Genomic DNA, 25,279 nt, shown 5'->3' with positions numbered 1-25,279 from the left:
TCTGAATTACCCCAGCTCCGTCAGCTGATCCCATGCACAGCACAGGCAGGAGGCCTTCAAAGCCTGAGCTGTTCCCTCTCCCAGGTGCTCCTTGGCCACAGGTTACTAAGCTGAGCTGTCCTCAGTGTGAAATGTACCTTTTTGTCTGAAAGGAAAGTACATCTCAGCTTTGGCATATAGCATTAGCTCTGGATGCAGAGGGGCAGCCTGTCACCATTTCCAAAGGAAAGAGTTCACAAATGGCTCTGTGTGAATAAGCTCTTCATAGCAATGAGCAATGCCTGCTATGTTCTGGGCATTGCCCTTCAAAATATTTCAGTCTTGAGTATGACCTTGGGCAAATTCTCCACCTCTTCTGATTCTCGATTTCCTCCTGTAAAACAGGGATCCTGATGAAAGATAATACATACAAAGTTTTTAGCACAGGACCTTGAACTCACATTGATTAACCAGTCAACTACTACTGGCCAGGCACTGTGTATGCTTGTAATCCCAGCACTTTGGGAGGCTGAGGTGGGAGGATCGGTTGTGCCTAGGAGTTGGAGATCAACCTGGACAACATAGGGAGACCTTGTCTCTACAAATAATAAAAAACATTAGGCCGGGTGTGGTAGCTCACACCTGTAATCCCAGCACTTTGGGAGGCCGAGGCGGGTGGATCATCTGAGATCAGGAGTTTGAGACCAGCCTGGTCAACATGGTGAAATCCTGCCTCTACTAATAATACAAAAATTAGCTGGACATGGTGGTGTATGCCTGTAGTCCCAGCTACTCAGGAGGCTGAGGCAGAAAAATCACTTGAACCCAGGAGGCGGAGGTTGCAGTGAGTCAGGATCGCGCCACTGCACTCCAGCCTGAGCAACAAAGCCAGATTCTGTCTCAAAAAAAAAAAAAAAGGCCCGGTGCAGTGACTCACGCCTGTAATCCCAGCACTTTGGGAGGCCAAGGCAAGTGGATCACCTGAGGTCAGGAGTTTGAGACAGGCCTGACCAACATGGTGAAACCCCGTCTCTACTAAAAATACAAAATTAGCCGGGCGTGATGGCACATGCCTATAATCCCAGCTACTCAGGAGGCCAAGGCAAGAGAATCACTTGAACCTGGGAGGTGGAGGTTGTGGTGAGCTGAGATCGCGCCATTGTACTCCAGCCTGGGCGACAAGAGCGAAACTCCGTCTCAAAACAAAAGTGAAAACAAAAAAACACATTACCCAGGTGTGGTGGGAGGATGAGGCAGGAGGATCACTTGGGCCCAGGCGATCAAGTCTGCAGTGAGATGTGATTGCGCTACTGCACTTACCAAACAACTGTTTACGTGCCAGGAGACAATGGGGATATAGCAGTGAACTAAGCAAACAAAATCTTCCTGTGGAGCTCACATTCTGATGGATAAGAAATAGTCAATATTCAATAATTCAATGTAACTTTTTAAAAAATTGTTTGGGAGACAGCAGAAAAGAACATGGCTGTGGATAAAAATGAAGTACATACGGAATTATAAAAAAAAAAAAAAATCTGGGCGTGGTGGCTCATGCCTGTAATCCCAGCACTTTGGGAGCCCGAGGCGGGCAGATCACCTGAGGTTGGGAGTTCGAGACCAGCCTGACCAACGTGGAGAAACCCCGTCTCTACAAAAAATACAAAATTAGCCAGGCGTGGTGGCACAGGCCTGTAATCCCAGCAACTCGGGAGGCTGAGGCAGGAGAGTCGCTTGGACCCGGGAGGCAGAGGTTATGCCTGGGCAACAAGGGCGAAACTCTGTCTCAAATAAAAAGAAAACAAAAACAAAACACTCTATTCCCTCCCAAACCCTACTAATTCAATTAGAGGCTCTGCATTACCTCCACAGGAATTTGGGGACATGGTGAAGGAATGTCTTTCTACCACTGCCCTACCCTCCAATCTGATGGAACACCTGCAGCTACAGTTGGAGTTCTAGGATGCTTGCATGGTCAATGGCCCATTTTCTAGGGTCTGGAACTGGAGGGCGAAGGTGGCACCCAGATCCTGCATTGTCACATGGAGTTAATCAATTTTCCTGCCCGCCAGGGTTCCATTTGAGTCATCTGGGTTTTGATTCAGCCTCTTTAACTGGCTGCTAATGTCACCTCCTCCTACTCTTTTCAGGCAATAATGGGACAGGAAAGACAAAGTCTTTCTCCAGAGCAAGAGTCATGGGAGTGGGAGAGTCTCTCCCTGGTGGTTTCCAAGGAGGAAACACTGGCAGGGCCAGCTCTGGGGACCTGCCTTTGCACTGTCTCTCCTACCTTAACGATTGGAGGTGGGTCTTCTGTTACCACGCCTGTGAAGACCATTTAGAAATGTTTTACAACTCACGCCTGATCACCGTCCACCACTTTCCCCACTCTCCTCCCACCGTGGCTCCAATCCCCTTCACTATACCCCCTATTATTGTCTCCACCATGATGAGCCCTGCCAATATCAGGGGCTCTTAAAAGGGATTCAGAGCAATGTTTAGCTTTCTCAGATGAGGAAACAGGCCTAGAAAAGTGAAGTAGTTAGTCCTAAGTCACACTGCCTCATTTATTTACTCATTCAACAAAGAATATACTTTCTTACTCTTTTAAGATTTAGCTTAGCCAGGTGCGGTGGCTCATGCCTGTAATCACAGCACTTTGGGAGGCCGAGGCAGGTGGATGGTTTGAACCCAGGAGTTCAAGAACAGCCTGGGCAACATGGTGAAACCTTGTCTCTACAAAAAATACAAAAATTAGCCGGGCGTGTGGCATGCGCCTGTAGTCCCAGCTGAGGTGCAAGCCACCACGCCTGGAGACTGAGGTGGGAGGATCACCTGAGCCCAGGAGGGTGAAGCTGCAGTGAGCCAAAATCGCACCACTGCACTCCAGCCTGGGGGCCAGAGCAAGACCCTGTCTTTAAAAAAAAAACAAAAACAAAAACAACAACAAAAAAACCATAAGAGCTCATCAAAGAGACCTTCTCTGAATACTGTGAAGCAGATCCCACCCTCCCATTCTTCTCTAGCGCTGCCCCTTGGTGTTTCTTTTTTATCCTTTATCACAATCTCTTTCTTTCTTTTTTTTTTTTGAGACGGAGTTTCACTCTTGTTGCCCAGGCTGGAGTGCAATGGGGTCATCTCAGCTCACTGCAACCTCCACCTCCTGGGTTCAAGCAATTCTTCTGCTTCAGCCTCCCAAGTAGCTGGGACTACAGGGACCCACTATCATGCCTGGGTAACTTTTGCATTTTTAGTAGAGACGGGTTTCACCATGTTGGTCAGGCTGGTCTCAAAGCCCTGACTTCAGGTGATCCGCCTGCCTCGGCTCCCCAAAGTTCTGGGATTACAGGCATGAGCCACTGTGCCTGGCCCTTTGTCACAATTTCTAGTGGTTTTACTTATTCGTCTTTTTATTTTTCTGACTTCTCTACCATACTGCAAGTTCCACGAGAGCAAGAGACATGTATACCTGTCAGAGACTTGTTCAGCACTGTATTCTCAGTACCCAGCAGCACATAATACATGTTCAAGAAATCTTTGCGGAATAAATATACAATGAGCAGGTACCAACCCTCAGGGCACGTTAGAATACAAAAATGTAATCCCTGCTCTCAGAACTGCCTGGTATGAGCAGCAGAACTAGAAATGGAGAATGCAGTGAGATCAGGTCCAGACCGGAGGAGGGGGAGGATTTTAGGGCACCTAAACCAGGCCTAATCTCTGTTGAACTTTTGCTACCAATCACCTAGAACCAAGGATAGAACCATTTGGCTGCACCCCGCCAGGTGACTCAATTAGGCCCTGAGCATCCAAGCAGCAGCAGGGGCTGACGACTCATCCCAGGGAGTGTGTGCTTAGAAGGTCCTGGGACCCATTACCTTTTCCAGTGAGGGAGAGCTTGCCAGTTGGTCTCATGGGTCCTGTTTGTGGCCAAGTCCAAGATCACTGAGGGTCCCAGAGAAAACCCTACACCCCCTAGCCTAGCCGCCAATCTTTTGCCTGGTCCCTTGCTTCAGAAGAGATCATGGGGAGTGTTAGGGAAAGGAATATCTGCCTAGCCCTTGGGATTAGTGGGGTGACAGATGTCCCCACTGGTTTGCCTTCATATCTAAAGGGTAGAGGGGTCATCCCACATGGCTCAGAGAAAGCTAGTGCCTCAGAGAACAAGTGGCTGACCTGCCTTCCTGTTCTGGACTACAAAAGGGAGCTGGTGCTGGCAGGAAAGACTGAAAGGGAACCCAGCAGGAGGAGGAGGAACGAAGCCACTGAGAATCCCCCCTTCTATGAAGAGAACAAGTCTAGAGCTCTGGCTGGCTCTCCTGGTAGGAGCTCACCTCTCAGTCCAATTTTCTCCCAGCAGTGAGGAAAGATGGCAACTGCTGCTTTTCAAAGCTCAGAGAGAGCAAGAAGCCTTTTCCTTCCATCCTTCCCCTGGGAGATTCCCACCCCCCACACCACCTCAGGATCCAAAAAGGTAGGCTCAGGTTCCCAGCAGTCTTCACAGTTAAAGCCTGAATCTGCCAAAAGCCCCCGCCCAGCTTATCCCCTGCTTCCGGGCTTTGCCTCCCTGTCCACAGAGGATGCTCTTTAGCCAGAGTCCTCCACATTCCCCTGATCATTCCCTACCTGCAGCTAGGCTGACCATGCCTCTGTCCACATTGTTTAATCCACCAGACAATACTCAAAATGACTCGTTAACACTTCCTGAGCATTCGCAGGCTGCTGTATTTAGTTCTGATTTCCATTCTTCCTCCATGAGAGTGCTTAGGTGGGGCATGATCTCCAGCTTAGAAAGGTTAAGGTAACTTGCCCAAGGTCACACAGCAGGAAAAGTAGCAAAAAACTTGTTTCTCTTGCCCGGGAGTTTGGCAGGTGCTCAAATAATCTTTGTGGACAGGGTGAAATCTGTTGTTTCTTCATTTCCCTGACCTGTGGGTACTTGAGGGTGGCCGGGGAGTGGTGTGTGGGAAGGGGGATGGCTGTCCTTCTTCATGAATGAACCTTTGACCTCCTTAGTTCACTCTCACTTCCAAAGAAGTGACAGCTTTGACTCTAATCTCTCTGTACCCTATGTTCAATGTATTTATCGCAGCAATGCCCCTTTTTCCAGGAACAACGAAGAGTAGGTCTAATGATTTCCTTCTCAAAAGCGCAAAGATAAAAAAATAAAAATAAAAAAAAATCCAAATAAACAGCCCCGTTTCCTCCCCAAATATACAGCCCATAACTAAACAACCAAAACAACCAAAGCACCAGCCCGGCCCCTGCACTGACCGCAGACGCCCCCAACACACGCCACCACGCCACACTGCGCCGGGAGGCGTCGGGGAGGGGGCGCCAGCGCGGGCTGCGGGCGCCACAGGGAGCCGGTGGGCTCCGGGCGCGCTGCCAGGAGGGGCCGCACCGTGGGGGCCGCCGCCCGTCACCACGTGGTGGTGGCAGCGGCGGGGTCCAGGGCGCCTTCCCAGCTGGAGAAACCCGGAGCAGCCGGGGAGGAGGCGGAGGCGGCGGCGGCGGCGGAGGAGGAGCGGGGCGGGCGGGAGGGAGGGGGTTGGGGGGAGGGGTGGGGGGTGGGGAGAGACCCGGCGGCGGCGACAGGGCGAGGAGCAGAGCGCGGTGCCAGGGGGGTGGGGGCACTGGTGCCCGTTTGGGGAGGGAGCAGGCGGAGGGGGTAAGCTGCGATTACAAGCAGGAACCGGCAGCAGCTGTGAGTCCCCGGCTGGGGCTAGGGCGGGGGGAGGGGAGCGGCGCCCGGGTCGGGCCTCGGGGGTCGCGGGGTGGGCAGGAGGAGGCGGCGGGAGAGCGGCTGGCAGCCGCACGGGATGGCTGGGAGGGAAAGGGTCCGGCGTCGGCCGGCCGCATCCCCTCGCGTCCCCCTCCGCCGCCGCTTCTCAGGCCGCTCCACCCCCGGAGCCCCTTCCCCGGCCCCGAGAGGGTGTCCGGGGGCCCCGGGCCCGGCCGGCTGTGGGGAAGGGGGCTGAGTGGTCTCGGTCCCCGAGAGGGGAGGGGCGACAATTTCTGTCGGCCGAGCGAAAGGGGTTTAAAGGGCGGCTCTTAAAGGAGCCGCAGGAGGGGCCCGGGCCGACCGAGGCACGCACCCCTTCCCCAGCCCCCTTCCATTGCGCTCATCCGGGCGCTGGGCCCAGAGAGGAATGCGGAGGAAAGAGGCATTTGTGGGGCGGCCTCGGGGACAGAGCCCCGCTAGGGGTGTGGGCGCAGCGGGGCGGGCAGGGGTCTGGGGGTGTGAGCGCTGGCGCGCGGAGCTGGGGGGAGGGGATGGCGTGGGAAGGAGAGGGTTAAAGGTGGGGCCGGCCTTACAAACGCGCGCACACACTCCTTACTCAGACCCAGTCACTCGCGTTTCCCTGGCACTTAGATGGGCCTGTGGGTGGCGGGGGATGGCGGGGGATTGAATTGGAGCTTGCGCCGGAGCCCTTTGCATTCCAAGCTCCTGCAGCCAGATCTGGGGGCCCCGCTGTCTGAACTCACAGCTCCCCGCCGAGCCCCCTCTCCGGGGCGCACACACGCTTCAGCGCGCGCACACACCTCGGACAGTCCCCTCGCGTCTCACGTGACACGCGGCCCCAACGTGCCACCCTGCCCACGCGCTCACGCACGCGTGCACACACACCAGCCTCCCGACCGCTGCCCCACTCCGTGCCGACGCCCCTGAGACCCTGAAGGCACTCATTGACTGACACACCTACACTCATTCACAGACGCACACTCTCCCCACACGCCAACCCCAGACACACATTCATAACCAGGCCCACGAGAAGTACACACGCACCCCCTCACTGCCTACTCCTGCTTTCGGGAGCCTGAGTCATTCCTGCCCCCTCGTAGGGTTCCCCATTTCCCGGCGCGCAGGCACCCTGAGACGGCCTTGGGAATTCGTTCGCGTCCCCCTCCACCTGGGCCCCCTTCCCCAGTTTGCGCCCCGTGACACTCAGCCAAGGACTTCCTGTGGGTCCCAGGTCAGGGGCCAAGGGGTCCTGGACGGCTGCCACAACCCCGGTGCGCCCGGGGGAGGCGCTTCCTTTTCCTGAACTCTGGGATCCTGCGGGAGGAAGTGGGGAAGTTGGGCGGGGGTGCAGCCGAGGGCGTGCCGACTGTGGAGGGGCCGACCCTCGCGCAGCTCTGGGCCTTCTTTGGGGAGGAGCTGGGGTGCCAGAGGCCCAGGCTAAGGAGCTTTGCGGCGAGGTATTTGGGGAAGTAAGGCCTGGGGTGGAGAAGCGGTAAGGACTGGGCCCGGCCCGGCTGGAAAGGCAGCCCTCTCCCATCCACAGGTCTCCCTGGGTTCTGGCAGGAGCCTGTCCCTGCTGCCGGCCTGGTTTACTTGTCCCTACTTGTCAACACCCTGGCAGCGGGGTCCTCACCTGGTTCCAGTCCGTTTTCCCCAAGGCGGCAGAGAGGATGGGGCTGAGGAGTCTGGGAAGGGGCCATGGGAGTCCCCGCTGAGCTTGGGGCAGGAAGCTTTTGAGTTGCATTTCAGCCGGCCCCAGGGCGTGCAGAGCCAGGGAGAGGGGTACCAGGGACAAACCCTAGACAGACGGCCCTGTCCACGGTTGCTCCTGCTCTCCCAGGAGGCCCTGTGTGGGCCGTGGCCCGGCCCTCGCCATGGAGTCCATGTTCGAGGACGACATCAGCATACTGACGCAGGAGGCCCTGGGGCCCAGTGAAGTGTGGCTAGACGGTCCCGGAGACCCCTCGCTTGGGGACGACATGTGCTCTGCCTCCCACTTTGCCCTCATCACGGCTTACGGAGACATCAAGGAAAGGCTGGGGGGCCTGGAGAGAGAGAACGCCACCCTCCGACGCCGCCTCAAAGTCTACGAGATCAAGGTCAGACCTTGGAGAGGAGGGCGCGCCTGACAGTGTGTGTGGGGTGGGGAGGGGTACTGGGAATCTGGCAGATACCAGGGATTCAAAAGAGGGGTCACTGTGCAGACTCTTGGGAACTTGAGGGTCTCCCATGAGAGACGTGGCTCTTCTGGATGCCGACTGTCTCCTGTCGGCTTCGGAAGGGCTGGATCTGGGATCTAAAACAGATCTGGTGGGTGGGAGATGGCTGCAGGCCCATGGGAATTGGGATCCCACTAGCCAAGGAGAAGGAGGGTCAAGGGTCTGAGGCAGGTTGTGGGGTTGGGGGCACAGCCAGGCTGAGGCCTGGGCTGGGCACCCGGGAACCCACTCTCCTGAAGCCCTACCCCACCCGCAGTACCCACTGATCAGTGACTTTGGAGAGGAGCATGGCTTTTCTCTGTATGAAATCAAGGATGGCTCCCTGCTGGAGGTGGAGAAGGTCAGCCTGCAGCAACGGCTCAATCAGTTCCAGCACGAGGTGAGCCTCCCAGGCTGGGCGCACCCCCTGAGCATCTTGCTCCAGTCTGTTTCTGATACCCTTCCCTCCACACCCCCCAGGATCTGGCCTCTGCCCCTTTGATTAGAGATGTCCAGGTCCTCCCTAAGACCAGCTGCAGCTGCTCCTGCACCTCCGTAGGGTGCTGGGAGTGGGGGTGGGGAGGTGCAGTGAGCTTCCCAGCCCCAAGTCCAGTGTGGGACTGACCCTGTGGTGGGGCCCTCTGGGCCTCATCCAGTTGCAGAAGAACAAGGAGCAGGAAGAACAGCTTGGAGAGATGATCCAGGCCTATGAGAAACTCTGCGTGGAGAAGAGCGACTTGGAGACGGAGCTTGGGGAGATGGTGAGGCCTGGGGAGCCAGGGGTGCTTGAGGATGTCGCGTTGGATTGTGCTGGTTGTGTGTGTGCATGTGTGCATTTAGTTCTGTGTGTGAGGATTCCAGCCTGTGACAGTGTGCAATCCCATGTGTTACACACCACTTGTATGTGCCCTGCTTGTGTTCATGTATATCTGTGAGTGCCCGCCCGTTTGCCCTTGTGAGGGAGACTGCGTGTGCTATCCATGTTGCAGTGACTGTGTGCATCCTGGCCATGCAGTGGCCCTGTGAGAACCTCTGTTTCTGTGTGTATGCCTGGCTATCACGCTGGAGTGACCCTGTGCCCATGAGCACTGCCCCGGGAGGCTGTGAGGGTGAGAGCAGAGGTGACCAGGAGTGTGTGACTGCTAGAATGGGCCTGTGCTTGGGTGTGCTTCTGAGTCAGGGTGTGGCTGTGCTGATGAGCAGGTCAAAATCAAGAGACAGGCCAGGCATGGTGGCTCATGGCTCTAATCCCAGCACTTTGAGAGGTCAGGGAGTTTGAGACCAGCCTGGGCAACATAGCAAAACCCTATCTCTACAAAAAAATACAAAAAAGAAGTTAGCCAGGCGTGGTGGTGCACGCTTGTGGTCCCAGCTGCTCAGGGAGCTGAGGTGGGAGAATCACTTTAGCCCAGGAGGTGGAAGCTTTGGTGAGCCAAGATCGAGCCACTGCACTCCAGCTGGGGTGACAGAGCCAGACCCTGTCTCCAAAAAAAAAAAAAAAAAATCAGGAGACATGGTCTCAGCCAACCCCAAGCCATGACCTCAGTTAAGTCACTTAGCCTCTATCCCTCCTCTGAAATGTGGGGCAAATATTAACACCCTCACCAGGCTGTAGTGAGGGTGATGGGGCATTCATATATAGATGCTTTGCCTTCATAATCACAGATATTTATGTGGCACTCAGGGTGTGCCAGGCACTGTTCTTTTCACCTGGCATACACTAGCTCATTTTAAATCTTAAAACAACCCTAAGAGATGAGTATGGGACTGTTATCCGCATTTTATGGAACAGGTGTGTGAAGCCCGGAAGCTCTTGTCACGTATGCAAATGGAAGTTCTGATGCTCCTGAGGGGGATTGGCCTCCAAACAGGGGGGCTGAGTGTTCTTTTAAGTGTCCCTGTGTGTTAATGACAGAGCAGGGGCATTAACTTGACCTAGCCAGGGGCAACAGCCCTCAACAGCTGCATTGAGGTGGCTGAGACGAGACTTCGCACTCACGGCCACTTGGAGAGTGGGCTTGGGACATGTGATTTGGGGCCTCTGCTGTAGTTTGGGGTGATGACTCTCCAGACATGGGGAAGTCCTGGGCCTGTACAGACCCTCACCTCTGTCTCTCTCTCCAGAGGGCCCTGGTGGAGACGCACCTGCGCCAGATCTGTGGTTTGGAGCAGCAGCTGCGGCAACAGCAAGGCCTCCGGGATGCAGCCTTCTCTAACCTGAGCCCGCCGCCAGCCCCCGCGCCGCCCTGCGCTGATTTGGACCTGCACTACCTGGCACTGAGAGGGGGATCTGGCTTGAGTCATGGTGAGATCTCAGTGACCCCAACTTACTCACCTCCTAGTCCCCAACCCCCATTTCAGCATTCCTAGACACCTCCCGCTTACTTACCATCCCATTTGTAATATAATCTATTTCTCCATAATCACCCCATCCTCCCTTACCTGCTGTCCCCTCACCTCACAGCACTGTTACCCTAATTTCTCCCCTTCTAACTCGGGCATTCCTGACCACCTCGTTGCAATTCCTGCGCCTGCCAGCAGAGGGCGCCCCCACCCAGAGTCCCCCTGCCCCTTCTCTGGCTGTGACTAGGAGAGGCCCCTGCAGAAGCTCTAGACTTGAGTCTGGCCAGTAAAGCCTTCAAGAGCCCATCTTATTTTTTTCCTGGCCTCCAGGAAGATTAGAAATGCGGCTCAGCCCATCTTTCCTCGCTGCCCTTGTCGCGGTCATCCCTCCTTGGCTAGCTGTCCTGGCTTCTCTCTTGAATCCTCCATGCTGCATCCTCCCCTGTTTCACTCTGTGTGGCTCTGGGAGCTGGAGGAGGCAGCTGAGCCCACCTGACGTTGTCCTGTCCACCGACAGCAGGCTGGCCGGGCCCCACACCCAGTGTGAGTGACCTGGAGCGGCGGCGGCTAGAAGAGGCTTTGGAGGCAGCGCAGGGAGAGGCCCGGGGGGCTCAGCTCCGGGAGGAGCAGCTTCAGGCAGAGTGTGAGCGGCTGCAGGGGGAGCTGAAGCAGCTGCAGGAGACCCGGGCCCAGGTAAATGCAGGGACCTGGAATAGCTTCTGGAGGTCCAGGGCTGGACCTTTCCCACTGTGTGCAGACTGGCCCAGGGAACGGTAGAGAAGGGCCCTGGCAGGGGTGAGCTTGGGCTCTGACCTCTCCATCTTCTTCCTTAGGATCTGGCCTCCAACCAGTCGGAGCGGGACATGGCATGGGTGAAAAGAGTTGGGGACGATCAGTAAGTCACATTGGTAACCCTGGGTCCCCTAGGTTTGCCTTTTGTCCCTCCGTAATGTTTGGGAGACCTCCCCACCCAGCCCTCAGGGATGTAGTGTCTGGGCTGCTGTTGCTCTGTGTGCATCCTTCATAGGTAGGAGGTGGGGTTCTTTTTTTTTTTTTTTTTTTTTTGGAGACAGAGTTTCGCTCTTGTTGCCCAAGCTGGAGTGCAGTGGTGTGATCTTGGCTTGCCGCAACCTCTGCTTCCCGGGTTCAAGCAACTCTCCTGCCTCAGCCTCCCGAGTAGCTGGGATTACAGGCATACACCACCACGCCCAACTAATTTTTTTCATTTTATTTTTAGTAGAAAATGGGGTTTCTCCATGTTGGTCAGGCTGGTCTCGACTCCCGGGAGGTGTGGTTCTTGAGTGGGATCTGGGACATTCCCTTTGCTTTCCTCTGGGGCCCAAGCCTGTATCTTCTGGAGATGCTGGGGCTAAGTGACACTCGGCTGCTTTGTCGCTGTGTCCAGCGTAACATCCCCTGCTGAGCTTTTGGGCCTCCGTAGGGCCCTATTTTCTATTGCAGTGACAAGGCCCAGTGAGTGGGGTTCACCCTCCCCTCCGTAGTGAGGAAGAGGGAGGTGGTGTTGCTCGGGATTTGTTAGGCCTTGTCTGCTGGTCTCAGGAGAGAGAAGCCTGAGGCTTAGAGACAGGAGAGGCTTCCTTGGGTTCACACAGCCATGGGGTGGGGAGTTAGAATCTGCTCTGCTGAGGTGCTCCCTTGGAATCCTACCAAGAAGGGGGCAGCAGAGAGTGGCAAGGGAGCTGTGTTGGTGGGGGACCCAGTGTTGGGGCCTCCAGGGGGGCACTGGGCAGCAAGGGAGGAGTGAGCAGCCACCCGGCAAGAGTGGAACCTGGTGCCTTCCACATCCGCACTGAACTCACCCTCTCCCACTTTCTGAGAAACAGAGCTCAAACCTCTTTCCGCCTAAGTCCTCTCCCCTAAGATGAGCTGTGTGGCACAGACTCCCTACTCTAATTGGAGGAGAAGACTGAGGCCCAGAGAGGGGCAGGAACCAACCCCCCAACGCACAGCATACCCAGCTCCGGGGCTCCAGAGGTCTCCTGCCCAGCAGGCTTCTTCCTCATCTTCCTCCCAGCCTCTGGCCAACTGGGGATACCCCTCGCCTACCTCCCCACCTTAGGGTGAGGGCTTGGGTGGAGCTGTGATAGCTGGGGAGGTGGTGAGAACGCAGTTTGTGGGACTGGTGGGTGGGACCCCTCGGCTAGGTCTTTGTGAAGAGGGTCCACCCTAGCTTGTGGCTGGGGCTTGGGGCCCATCGTAGCCCATGTGCCCAGACCTGGAACACACACACACACACACATATTCTCCAATCCTAGCTTGTCCCAGAAGTCATGCTGTAGGGCCCTTTGTGGGTCACTGAACCCAGTCCCCTCTTATCAAACCAGCAGTGAATCTCCCTGAATTGGTAGAACTCCAAGGGAGGACATTTTGGTGGGGCTGGAGTCTGGCTTTTCAGGCTTTGAATCCCAGGGACCTTTCTTTACTGACTTGGACTCTACCTCTCTGGATTCCACAGGCTCAGGGGCCAGTCAATGCTGGGAGATAGGAGAGGCGGTGGGTAGAGGCAGAGAAGGGGCAGTAGCTCCCAGGGGCCAAGGTTGTATTTTATGAGTGAAAGGAAGCCCACCCCATAAGGGACTAGGAGGCCGTACCATCCACGCTGCCCATTCTAACAAGAGCAGCCCCTTCCCTCTCTCTCTCCCAAGGCGCCTGCCCTTCTCAGGCCCTTTGGCTGGAGGGAGCTGGGCTCTGCTTGGGGACTGGCCCCACAGGCTTACCAGAGGCCACCTCCTGGCTCCTCCCCTCCTTCCCTCTGATTCCGCTCTGCCTCCAGCCTCCCAGATCTCTGCATCTGGAGCCAGCCAGGCCCTGCTGCCCAGCCACACGCTTCCTTTCAGGCCGAGCGAGCATCTCTGGACAGCCCTAGTTTGGCAAGCGTTAATTCTCAGAGGAAGTCCTCACTCCCCCGGTAGTTTTATTTTCTTATAAACTCAGCTCCTTTTGGTAATAGGCTGCTTCCCGAGTGCTCCCTCCCCTGTCCTCCCACCCAAGGAAGCCTCAGTCACTTGCTTTCAGCATTTCTTCCCCCACTAGCGCCCCTCTTCCTTCTGTTTCCACCTGACTTTCCAGGCTGGTCGGAATTTTACAAGTAGGCTTTTCCGGGAGTGGAGTGAGTGTCGAGGCTGGATGACCCAGGTTGGTCCTGTGATTGGGGTGAGGAGGACCAGGATGTGAAGGCTGAGGAGGGGGACACACAATTCCTGAGTTCAGCCCACTCTTAGGCGGGAGTCTTCTGTATGGTGAATTCTGTATGTATGTATGTATGCCCCCCTGTCTTGGTCTAGACACCTCCAGGGCAGCCAGTTTTATTGCAGGAGTCCTCAAGGTTAACTGCCCCCATCCCCATCTCTATTGATTCCCTTCCCTGGGTCCTAGCCCCAGCCCTAGGGTTTCCCAGTCCCTTTCTTCCCAGCCCCTGGCCCACAAGTTTTGGCCGTTAACGTTCCCATGCAAACAGACACCCATATCAGACTGAGCCAGACTACTCCCCTCCAGGTCTGACCCCCTGGGAAACCCATGGTTTGGTTAGCCCAGCTCCTGGGGACAGAGCCCAGGGAGACAAATTGCCCCAGAGGAACAGTCACTGGGGGTCACGCAGAGGCCAAAGGCAGTGATGAGGGAGGCAGTGGGAGCAGAGCCCACCCTGCTCCTGAGGATACACAGGGAGGTGAAGACCCCTTGGGGGGGTCGCAGCCCAGGTGGGAGGTGCAGCACCCACAGCCCCTTTCTCTCTGGGCCCAGCTCCCCAGCCTGGGGTTCCAGAGTGGGGCCTTTTGGAGGCTGTGGCCATGCTGAGGGGGAGGGGAAATTAGGAGGGGACTCCTTGAGGGGGATAAGGGCTCTGAGGGGACAGGGGGTCTGTGAGGGGAATGAGGACCCAGTAAGGGTGGGCTCATCTGTGCAGGGTCCATCTAGGAGAAGATGGGGACTCAGTATGGGCGATGAGGAAAAAACTGTAGGCCTTTCTTTCTTCCCAACGCTGGGGGCTCAGCGCTGCAGCCCGGGCCCTTTTCCGCACCACCTCCCCCCCACCCCTCTCTCCACCCACAAGCCTCTGCGTGGGCTGCGGTTAGTGGTGGGAAGAAGTGTGAACTCGAGAGAGAGGATGGAAACTCTGCACGGAGGTCAAGGGCAGCGTGGGGTGGGTCAGGACGGAAGTCGGAGACCCCCGCATACCCTGAGCGTAGCCTCATGCCCCAGAACCAGCAGGCCCAGGGCCTCCCCCTTCACGCTTCTCACCCTCCCTACTTCCTTTCTTTCAAGTCTCCTTCGGCCAGGGCACCCGCGCTGCACTCACCGGAGTTAACCCCTGAGCACTTGCAGCCTCGGGGGCTCCCAGAGCCTGGTGAAGGGCTCTAGGCGAGTCTGAGGGATGTGTGGGCTTTCAGCCCTAGTCCTTGGTGCTTTGCCTGCCAGCAGGGTCGGGGGCAGCTCGTGCCCGCGCCCTCTTCCTCGATGGGAAACGCCCATCTTCCCTCCTTAAACTGAAGCCACTAGGCTGGTGTCTCCAAGAAAAGTCTCAAAGCAAGTATCCCCCTTTCTCCACTTGTCTCCTAGGCACTCCCCTGAACTTTTTTTGTCCATGCCAGACACTGTGTGAGCAATTTACCTACAAAATCTCATTTCATTCTCACAAACGCGATGTAGGTATCATCCCCCTTTTACAGATGAGCAAACTGAGGTGCAGAGAAGTGAAGTAATCTGAGAAGTTCAGTAAGAAGTTCAGTGCAGATGCCAAGTGGGTCCTGAGCAGATGGGGTGATGGCGCCTCGGTGGCGTGTTTCTGGTTCAGGTTCTTCTTCAGGTAGAAGGCCCTTATATGAGGGACGACTGTGTGATTTGTTGACCAGACTGGATCACTTTTGAAACTGAAAGGGGGCACTATTAATAATTATGCTGGGGCAACTAGTGTGAACCGGGACAATCCTAGGCCAACTGGGATCTCTGGGCACCCCGCCTATGTGGGAACTCTGGTTTCCAGGCCTAGCCCTGAGCTGCTCCTATCAGCTGCATCTGGGACGGCTTTCTAGACCCGGGAGCTCTGGTGGATTGGTGGCAGGGGCTGCCACGAAGAGCCAGGCTTTGGGGACCCCACCAGTCATAGCTGGTCGAGGAGAGTGAAGGGGCTCAAGGCACCCGAAAGGAAGTGGTGGAGCACTGGGTTGTTGCAAAGCAACTTCCTCCTCCCCACCGGCCCGCAACCTCAAGTCCGCTCCACGGCCCGGTGCCTGTGGTCCCCTCCCCGAGGGTCGGGCGGGAAGACTGATGCTGGGTGTGCCTGTGGGTGGTGGAAAGTTTGGTCCCTAAATTCACCCACAGGGGTGAGGTGGCTGGGGCAGCGGGGGGCAGCTTCAAGCAAGGATGGAAGGGCCCAGGAAGGTTGGATTTCTGTTTTCCTCCCAATTCTGTATCAGACGATGATGCTGACCAGATGAACAGCTCTAAACCTAACCCTAATCCTAACCCTTTTACTGCTCCCATCCCTGACTCTAACCCTATTCCTGATCCTGACCCTCAACTCTGTCCATAATTTTGGCCACGTGCTACATCAACCCCACTCCTAGTCTGACGCTGGCTCCTTTAATCCTGTCCTCAAGGCCGTCCCCAGCTCTAATGCCGTGACACCGTGACACCGCACTAACCTGAATTCTGACCCTGAGGCATCCTCACCTGGCTCCAGGGCAGCACGGAGCATGCGAGATCTCAAGTGTCTTGCAGCTGGTTTGGGCAGAAAGAGGCCTTTTACAGAGGAGGTCGCTTAGGTCACAGACCTTACTGATCTCAGTTGCTTTAACAGTACAATGATGATTATCGTTTCTGGAAAAGTGTGTGAGATCCGTGAATTAGTCGTGGAAAGACTGAATGAAAGGATGTGAAGGATGGAATATTCGCAGCCCAGGGGGCCCTCCTTCATGCCAGCTCTGCCATTTGCTCTCTGGCACCTCCGAAGTTGCCAGCTTGAGGTGCCAAGAACCTGCGTTTGAATCTGCTGTGTGCCACTGCCACTCTGTGACCTTGAGCCAGCCTCTTAATTGCTCTGATCTTCCATTTCCACATGTGCCTATCACCCCCAAGGAAGGGGTGGTGATTCTCAGGGCTTCCAGGCCACTGCCAATGTCCCCAGCCCCCGCCTCCTCTTTGTCTTTCCCTTCTGCTGCTGCCTTGCCTTTCCTCTCCCCTCCTTCCCGATTCTTTGGGGGACAGTATAGCATAATGGTCAGTAGCCTGGACTTTGGAGTCTAGGGGACAGAGCTCCCATCCCAGCAACTCCATTAGTAGTAGGCTTTGTGATTTTGGTCAAGTAACTTAACCTCTGTAAGCCTCAGTTTTCTCATCCCTAAAATGAAGGTAACAGTCGCAATGTCGTAGGGTTGTTGTGGAGATGAATAAAGTTTTCAGCAGAGTGCCTGGCCTGGGGTGAGCACTCATACAGATCATCTGATTCTTTTCTCTCTGGGTGCCTCCTAGGTTCTGAAAGACTCAGAACTTTTTCCTATGATGTAAGCAATAAAGCAGCATCCAAATGCAGCCATCTGCTGCCATTTACCTGACCCATTCTTCCCAAAGAGTCATGATGGTGAAAAAGCGCTCAGGTGTGGGCCAGGAAGCCAGGAAATGGAATGTGTATTTCGGTGCACGTGTGCAACTCTTGGTTGTGTTGTGAAGTTGAGATTTTTTTTTCCACTGAATTGGCAGTGTTTTCAGTGAGTCATTCAGGTCGTTAGCATCTTCAGCGGCCCAGGCCTGTGCATCTTGAGATGGAGAGAGACACTCAATGAAGGGGGAGGTCCCAAAAGGCCATGGGGCATCAGGAGGAGGTCAGGTCAATCACCTTGCATGGGACTTAGCAGTCTTTGTGAGGGTTGCCTGAAGTTCTGAGTGGACAGAACCCCCGTGCCTCAGGCCCCAGGGGGCAGAGCTGGGAGAGGGGCTGGGCATTCTGGGCCAGGGGCTTCTTCCTTCCATTTTTGGCCACCCTGTCTGTTTCACTGTGAGAAGGATGCCAGGGGCTGGGTGGTAGAAACTGGAGTAGCTCCTGACAAGGGGAGGGAGGTAAGCAGGGGAGTGACAGGGGCCTGGGAACTGAGTGTGGCAGGTGAGATTTCTGAGGAGGGGTGTGAAGACAACGACCTGTATCTGTCGCCTGAGATACAGCAGTGAAAGTGGATGGGGAGAGAAGCTTTGGCTGTGTGGATAGAGGACCACACACTGTCTGTGCCCTGCCCAGAGCCCTCTCCTGCCCCTGCTGTCAAGGAGATAGCATGATCCTGCCCTCCGAAAGCCCCCAGTCTGATGGGGGACACAGAGCTCCTGCCCACAGATGTCCTCAGTCTGGAGGGGGAGCCTTCCCTTAGGGAGTCCCCAATTTGATGTGGGACACACCTGGACCTCCCAGTCTGATCGGGGAGACACCGTTTCTTCCCACAGACCCATGAGCTGAGGGTGAGGGGGCACAGGACACATTTAACAAAAACAAGGGCTGAGATGTGATGGGATGGAGGCCGCAGGGTCTCAGCAGCAGCTTCTAGGACTCTGCCTGCCCAGCCCTGCTCACCATCAGATGGGTGGCAAGGACTCTCCCTCCCTAAGAAGAAGGCTGTCTCCCAGAGACCTGGCCCATTTGCAGTAATTTGGCTTTGGCCCAAATGGGTTAAAAATAGTCTTGTGGGAGGGGCAGTTTCGGCCCCAGGATTAGTAAGAGAGAGCCAGTGAGCGGAGCAGGGAGCCTAGTCATCTGCCCTCTCCACTTCTCTTTTCCTGCCCTCTGAAGCCCTAACCTCACGACTTCCCCTCCTCTCCTTTAGGGTTAGACACACACACACACACACACACACACACACACACACACACACACACACACCCCTATGCTCATTCACCCCTTTCCTCATTCATCAGCCTGGCCTCACACCTGTCTTCACACTCTCCCATCCACATGTCCATCACTATGGGATGGGGATAGGGCCCTCCAGGCTTTAGAACTTGGGCCCCCTTGACCTCTCTGTCCTGGGACAAGACCTCCCCTGGGAGGAGATCTGTGTGGAGTGACACCTGGTATTTTCTCCCAGCTCCAGCTTCCACTAAGTTCCTGAGTCCCTTCTGGAGTTGGAGGTGGGGAGAGCCAAAGAAACCCAAATCTCTGCCTTCAGGGAGATTCAAAGCTCTGTCCACACTCAGAACAGTGATGAAGGCAGGGCCCAAGGGCATGGCAGAGCCTCCCATAAGGTCAGGGAGGGCTCCTGGGACCGCGCAGGCCACAGGGGGAGAAGGCAGAGAGCAGTGGAGTGATGACCTTCCATGGTTCTGGGTTGCAAATGACCTAGAAAGGAGGGGAAAAGGAAGTGGGTGAGGTTCCTTGCCAAGTCTGTTCCAGCTCCATGAGGGTGGGTGCCCAAGATGCCTGAACAGGAAGCAGGGAGGAAGAAAGGGAGGGAGAAAGAAAAATGGAGGGAGAGGCTCAAATGCCTTATCCACTTACTGAACATCTGCTGGTTTCCACGCCCTGGACAAGGTGCTGGGAATATAAATACAATGACATAATCCTCACCATCAAGGAACTCCCCATAAAGTTCTAGAACAAGGCAGCCTTTGAGAAGTGCCCGGTGTGACTGGCACTCCCTGCAAGTGTGCAGTGTACAGCAACTGTTCACAAAGATCTCAGTGTTAAGGCCTTGGTGGAGTTGTACAGCAAGGAGGTCCTGGGAGGGGCAAGGCTGAAAAGAGCCCAGAGGCAGCTTTGAGGTGGAGCCAGGTGCAGTGGACATGGAATTGGGTTGGCTTGTGGTTAAGTTTATCAGTTAGCACCTCCACCAGCCAGGAAACCATCTTCACTTATGGAACGAGCTATTCTATGCAGCAGGGTCCCCAACCTTTTCAAAGGTGAGGACTCTTTATGGATCCCACTCCCAGTACACAGATTATACTTACAACACTTTTAGTATGCACTGCTTGAGAAAATTCACAGTGACAGAAGCTACTATAAATTCAGTACAGCTTTTTAATGAATCCATGCTTCAATTCATCATCACAGCTTTTGCACAGATTAGAAAAACATTCACACATACCTGTATGAGCTGTGTTCAGGCCACGGACAGTGCCTGATGCACGCAGGGATTCAGGGATTTGGAATCTCTCTGCTCCCTGTCCCTGCACTTAGGCTGGGAACCACTGCCCTAGCCCAGGGAATGGGTCTCAGCATGCTCCCTGGAAGAGGTGGCTTTTGAGCTGGACCTTAAAGGTAGGGAGGATTTCTGCAGTTGGGGTAGGAGCACCCTGCGGGTGGGAGGGAGCATGGTGGGGCCAGATGCTGGGGCAGAGCCAGTTCTTCCTCCACAGCTGGGACGGTAGACTCACTGCCCTTCTTGTCTTCCCCACTGCCCTCTGACTTCAGGGTGAATTTGGCGCTGGCCTACACCGAGCTGACAGAGGAGCTGGGCCGGCTTCGGGAGTTGAGTTCCCTACAGGGGAAAATCTTGAGGACTCTGTTGCAGGAGCAGGCCCGGAGTGGCGGTGAGATGGGGCAGGGCAGGGGAGGCTGCGGCGGGACCCGGGAAGGAGCCGGTAGCCATGGCAACCATCTTGGTTCTGGGAACCACCCTTTATTTCCTTTCCTGTGGCCTGGAGTTGGTGGGCATGGGTCCGGGCAAGCCCCTGGCGCTCCAGTTCTGAGGTCTTCTCTCTGCACTTTTGTCCCCCGACCCCGTCCCGGTTTCTTTTCCAGGCCAGAGGCACTCGCCACTGTCACAGCGCCACTCGCCGGCCCCCCAGTGCCCCTCCCCCTCCCCGCCTGCCCGAGCGGCTCCCCCTTGCCCCCCGTGCCAGTCCCCCGTCCCCCAGCGCCGCTCTCCCGTGCCCCCGTGCCCCTCGCCGCAGCAGCGCCGCTCTCCGGCCTCGCCCTCCTGCCCGTCGCCCGTCCCGCAGCGCCGCTCGCCGGTGCCGCCGCCGTGCCAGTCCCCCAGCCCGCAGCGCCGTTCCCCGGTGCCCCCCAGCTGCCCGGCCCCGCAGCCCCGGCCGCCGCCGCCGCCCCCGCCGGGCGAGAGGACGCTGGCCGAGCGCGCCTACGCCAAGCCGCCCAGCCACCACGTGAAGGCCGGCTTCCAGGGCCGCCGCAGCTACTCAGAGCTGGCGGAGGGCGCGGCCTACATGGGCGCCTCCCCGCCCTGGCTGCAGGCCGAGGCGGCCACGCTTCCCAAGCCCCGGGCCTACGGCAGCGAGCTCTACGGCCCCGGCAGGCCCCTCAGCCCGCGGCGCGCCTTCGAGGGCATCCGGCTGCGCTTCGAGAAGCAGCCGTCGGAGGAGGACGAGTGGGCTGTGCCCACCAGCCCGCCCAGCCCGGAGGTGGGCACTATCCGCTGCGCCTCCTTCTGCGCGGGCTTCCCCATCCCCGAGTCGCCAGCCGCCACCGCCTACGCCCACGCCGAGCACGCGCAGTCCTGGCCGTCCATCAACGTGAGTGGGGCGCCCGCGTTCCGCCCACCTTGGACCGGGCCTTGAGATTGAGACCCCAGAGCTTCACGCTCCGTTGGGGGCCCTGCCCCTTTCGGGTGTCAGCGCACAAACTATTCACCCTCCTTGAACCCCGGGCCACAGTCTAGGTCCCTTCACCTCCCTTTCCCGAGGTCATCTGTCACCAGAAATTGGGGCCTGCCCCATTAAGATTTCGTTCATTTCCTTGGATGAAGATATGGTCTTTGGAGTGAGTGACAGTTCTGCCTTTGGTTCTGAACACCAGCACTTAATAGCTGTGGGACCTTGTGCAAGTTACTTATCCTTTCTGATCCTCAATATTCTCATCTGCAAAATGGGGATAATGATTATAGTATCGGCCGGGCGCGGTGGCTCAAGCCTGTAATCCCAGCACTTTGGGAGGCCGAGACGGGCGGATCACGAGGTCAGGAGATCGAGACCATCCTGGCTAACACGGTGAAACCCCGTCTCTACTAAAAAATACAAAAAACTTAGCCGGGCGAGGTGGCAGGCGCCTGTAGTCCCAGCTACTCGGGAGGCTGAGGCAGGAGAATGGCGTGAACCCGGGAGGCGGAGCTTGCAGTGAGCTGAGATCCGGCCACTGCACTCCAGCCTGGGCTACAGAGCGAGACTCCGTCTCAAAAAAAAAAAAAAAAAAAAAAAAAAAAAAAAGAACCCTATAAGATAATCAGATACTATAATCATTTCACCGTGTTAGCCAGGATGGTCTCGATCTCCTGACCTCGTGATCCGCCCGTCTCGGCCTCCCAAAGTGCTGGGATTACAGGCTTGAGCCACCGCGCCCGGCCGAGGGTTCTTAAGAAGCAGGCAGTGAGCCTAAAGCAGTCAGCACAGTGCCTGGCTCAGGCATTTGCTATTATATTGGCTATGGTGATGGTGGCTACTGACCATAGCAGGCCACCAGCCAACACACGAACAGGCCTGTTTATCCAGCTCCCTCCTTCAGGCCTCAGAGCGCTTGCCCTTTTCTGTCAGTCCTGAAAGACAGAAGCCTATCTCAGGGCTCAATCGTTTCACTGAAATAATGAGTTCCCTGAATGTCAAAGCCACCCATTGCAACCTGGAAAGACCAAAATATACTCCAAAGCCAGACAGAAAATTATTTTGGGGTTGTACCTTGTTTAGGATTGTCCATTGCTTTGAGTTATCCGGGAGCTGTGTCTTAGTCACTCTGGGGGCATGTCTGGGTCTTGGTTTCCCTCCTTACCACAGATGCCCTGGCAAGCTGAGCAGTGACTGTCTCATACCTGCCTCCTGGGGACCCTGTCCCTGGGCAAGTGCGTGGACACTGAGCTGGTGTGGGGGAGGATGGTGCTGAAGAAAGGGTGGCTGAACCCCTCCTGCATGCCACAGCCCTCCCTGCCCTGGGTCCTGGGACAGGGCAGGCTGGGATGTGGGTACCATGAGTGGGGGCTGGGGACCATAAGTGACTTCCTTCTCTCCCCACAGTTGCTGATGGAGACGGTGGGCTCCGACATCCGCAGCTGCCCCCTCTGCCAGCTGGGTTTCCCTGTCGGGTACCCGGATGATGCCCTCATCAAACACATTGACTCCCACCTGGAGAACAGCAAGATCTAGGGCACCACCCCCACCCACTGGCTGTTTCTCTGTCCTCTCCTGTCACCCCCAAACACTCACTTTGAATGCTGCATGAATTTCGTGGGGGGTCCCTGCCCCTTGCGACCCCCAGATACCTCCACTTGCTACCGAGTCAACGTGCGTGCCGTCTTCCCTGGTCCAGGCACCACTCAGCTCTGGCTCTTCCTGGGAGGTCAGTCGAGGCTTCCCCCATGCTCCTGGTTTCTGCTTGGGAGGTGGGGACTTGGGCTGGGATGGGGATGGCATACCTCTCCCAGGCCTCTCCTTCTGCCTTTCTGTTCTTAAACAGGGTTGGATCCAAGAAGGTGTCTAGTGCTTGGGCCTGGGGTGGGGGGAAGGTGTTAGAGGACTCCAGGAGCTCCTGCACCCCTCCCCAAATGTCCATCTTTTTCAGATGGGGCTCTGTCTGGGGAGCATCCACAGGCTGTCTTTGGGGTCTCAGAGCCTGCTCTGAGCACTGACTCCAGTTCCTCCATCCTGTGGCCAGCCTAGGGCTCATGGCATGGGCTCCCATTGGGGGAGGGAGATATCTTGTTTCTTGCCATTCCCTACAGGCCAGCCCTGTCCTCCTTTCCCTGTTCTGCCCACTCTAGGGAATAGGGAGGGGTGGAGAGGAGAAGGAGGATCCTGGAGGACTGGGAAGATCTAGCATAAAGAGTCTTCTCTGAGGGCCAAGGCCCTACACCATGCCCCTATGGCCAGGGGACTGTCTGCTAGCCTCCCAGACCCATGCCCTCCTGACGCCCCTGCACTGAGGCACAGATTGTGAAGGCAGATGCCCCCTCAACCCTCCACTGGAGCCTCTGACACCACAGGTGCCCTGGAGCCCTTGTGTGACTCAGCCTCTGTTAGCTGGGTGGGTGTCACCAGCCCCTGCCTCCCAGGCCAGAACCTGAGAACGGGCCCAGGGTGCTGTGGAGATCAACTTCAAAAGAGCTAACCCCTTCCCACACTCCACCCACCCACCTACATTTCCTCTGTGAAATCTACCTCAGAGTTGTACCCTCAGAAGGACGGGTAAGCAGGAGGCCAGGGGGTCCCCAGGGCTGAGATGGGGAGCCTTCTACGGCGAAAGCCTGCCACCCCACAATGAATCCACCCCGCTCCACTGCGCGCCTCTCCCAGGTCTCAGCTCCGGGCGGGGAGCAGTGGCCGCTACCGACAGCGCATGTCCCGCTCTTATCCAACTCTTCCAGGCCCCACCTCCCTGCACCCCTCCCCTCCATAGAGCAGGGGAGTGAAGGGGTGTGTCAGGCGGGGAAGGGGCCAAGGACATGTCTTTGTACCCTGAGCATCCCCAGGGAGGGGAAATGGGGAAGGGGGCCTGGAGAGGGGAGGTGGGGCCCCCTGTGCTCTCTGAACAAGTTAAAAGTCCAAATAAAACTTACCTGTTCCATCTGTGCTCAGTCTGTGCCCTCTGTGGCTGGGGGCAGGGCGGGGGGCGGGTAGAGCTCTTGGTAGCAGGAGGTCTTGGAAAGTGTGTCTCAAGGGACTATGACCATGGGAGGTAGACACTGGGCAAGTAGGGGATGCATGGGGCACCCACATTCAGAGCGGTTCTAGAGGTGTAGACATGTAAGTGGTTGCAGATGACTTGTGGCGTGGCAGTCATTAGAACAGATAGATATAAAGCAGCCACCCAGCCCCGAGCAGGCCTCTTGAATTTCCCACCCAGTAGGTCTGGCCAGTTGAGGTTCTAAAGCCTTGGGGTTTATCAGTAACAGTTATGTCTTCATCAAATGATTTCTGCTTGTCAGGAACCAGGCTGGGGCCTCAAAGAGGAAGAACATCCATGTTCCATGTCCTCATGGGTCTAAGAACAGGGGAGGGCCTGGGTTCCAGGCTCAGCAGCTGCCTCAGAAGTCCCACAGCCTGGAAGGTCAGAGCTGGGTCATGAACCCATGACTTCTGTCCCAGCTGGGGCTGTGCCCTATGTCTGCAAAAAGTGCTTCAGTGACTTGTTCATCAACTGGGTGCCTTTCTCTTCCATGTGGCCGTTTTCGGTCAGTAGTTCACTTAAAAACAAAACAAGGGGCCGGGCGCGGTGGCTCACGCCTGTAATCCCAGCACTTTGGGAGGCCGAGGCGGGCGGATCACAAGGTCAGGAGATCGAGACCACGGTGAAACCCCGTCTCTACTAAAAAATACAAAAAATTAGCCGGGCGCGGTTGTGGGCGCCTGTAGTCCCAGCTACTCGGGAGGCTGAGGCAGGAGAATGGCGTGAACCCGGGAGGCGGAGCTTGCAGTGAGCCGAGATCGCGCCACTGCACTCCAGCCTGGGCGACAGAGCGAGACTCCGTCTCAAAAAAAAAAAAAAAAAAAAAAAACAAAACAAGGACAGAGGCAATTGCTCATTGAAGGTGTGAGGTTCGGCTCTAGAGTCAGGGCAAATGTGCCTTCCCATTCAATGCCAAAGACCAGACGCCTGTGGGAAGACTTCCCAGTCACTCTGGGTTCTCTGTTGCAGTTAACAGCTATGCTGCCTTCTCAGAGTTCATCCAAGCTCAATTCCACCCACAGCCAAGTCCTGAGTGCCAGGAGAAGTTTGACCAGCCGTCCCTATGTGACACGGGTTCATAGCCCTGGGAAAGAAGGTTTTGGAACCTTTGGCATATGGGTGCCCGTATAGTGCCCCCTGCTATTTCTCCATCTCCATGGAGGAAGGCAGCACCCAAGTTTCTGGACCTGGGTGCCTTTTGGATCTTTGGAAGCACTTAGGAGACGTGCATGAATGAATAAGGGTGGTTTAGGGACACACGAGGCAAAAAGAAATCCTGCTGTTGAGAAAAGGCACAAAGGATAGCTGGGAATGAGAGTGCAGAGGCAGGGGGATGACCCAGGTAACCACCGCTGGTCCTTGCGCATGTCTGAAGGTGGGAGGGAACCCAGGTGTCCTGCAACCCGGACATTC

The 25,279-nt window shown here is 56.3% G+C and overlaps 3 protein-coding genes across 5 annotated transcripts in view; 2 read left to right on the top strand and 1 right to left on the bottom strand.

Moving 5' to 3' along the window:
* Window positions 1–25,279, top strand: part of SP2 (Sp2 transcription factor) — a 276,227-nt gene that overhangs the window by 21,251 nt on the left and 229,697 nt on the right. The gene's annotated exons all lie outside the window — the stretch shown is intronic.
* Window positions 1–25,279, bottom strand: part of MRPL45 (mitochondrial ribosomal protein L45) — a 390,432-nt gene that overhangs the window by 237,420 nt on the left and 127,733 nt on the right. The gene's annotated exons all lie outside the window — the stretch shown is intronic.
* TBKBP1 (TBK1 binding protein 1) lies at window positions 5,546–23,764 on the top strand. Of its 3 annotated transcripts, none has more exons than XM_050762661.1 (10): window positions 5,546–5,683; window positions 7,563–7,821; window positions 8,198–8,320; window positions 8,577–8,681; window positions 10,045–10,225; window positions 10,781–10,956; window positions 11,097–11,158; window positions 19,673–19,791; window positions 20,003–20,730; window positions 22,219–23,764. In XM_050762661.1, the coding sequence occupies exons 2-10, from the start codon at window positions 7,597–7,599 to the stop codon at window positions 22,345–22,347; spliced, it is 1,848 nt and encodes a 615-aa protein (XP_050618618.1). In that variant the 5' UTR covers window positions 5,546–5,683; window positions 7,563–7,596; the 3' UTR covers window positions 22,348–23,764. The 3 variants fall into 3 exon arrangements, with proteins under 3 accessions (XP_050618618.1, XP_050618617.1, XP_050618619.1); XM_050762660.1 differs by lacking the exon at window positions 5,546–5,683 and adding an exon at window positions 6,391–7,179; XM_050762662.1 differs by lacking the exon at window positions 5,546–5,683 and having other exon boundaries at window positions 6,391–7,821.

This window comes from Macaca thibetana, chromosome 16 (assembly GCF_024542745.1).
Source record: "Macaca thibetana thibetana isolate TM-01 chromosome 16, ASM2454274v1, whole genome shotgun sequence".
NCBI classification, from domain to species: domain Eukaryota; kingdom Metazoa; phylum Chordata; class Mammalia; order Primates; family Cercopithecidae; genus Macaca; species Macaca thibetana.
This window is presented reverse-complemented; position numbering and strand designations above follow the sequence as displayed.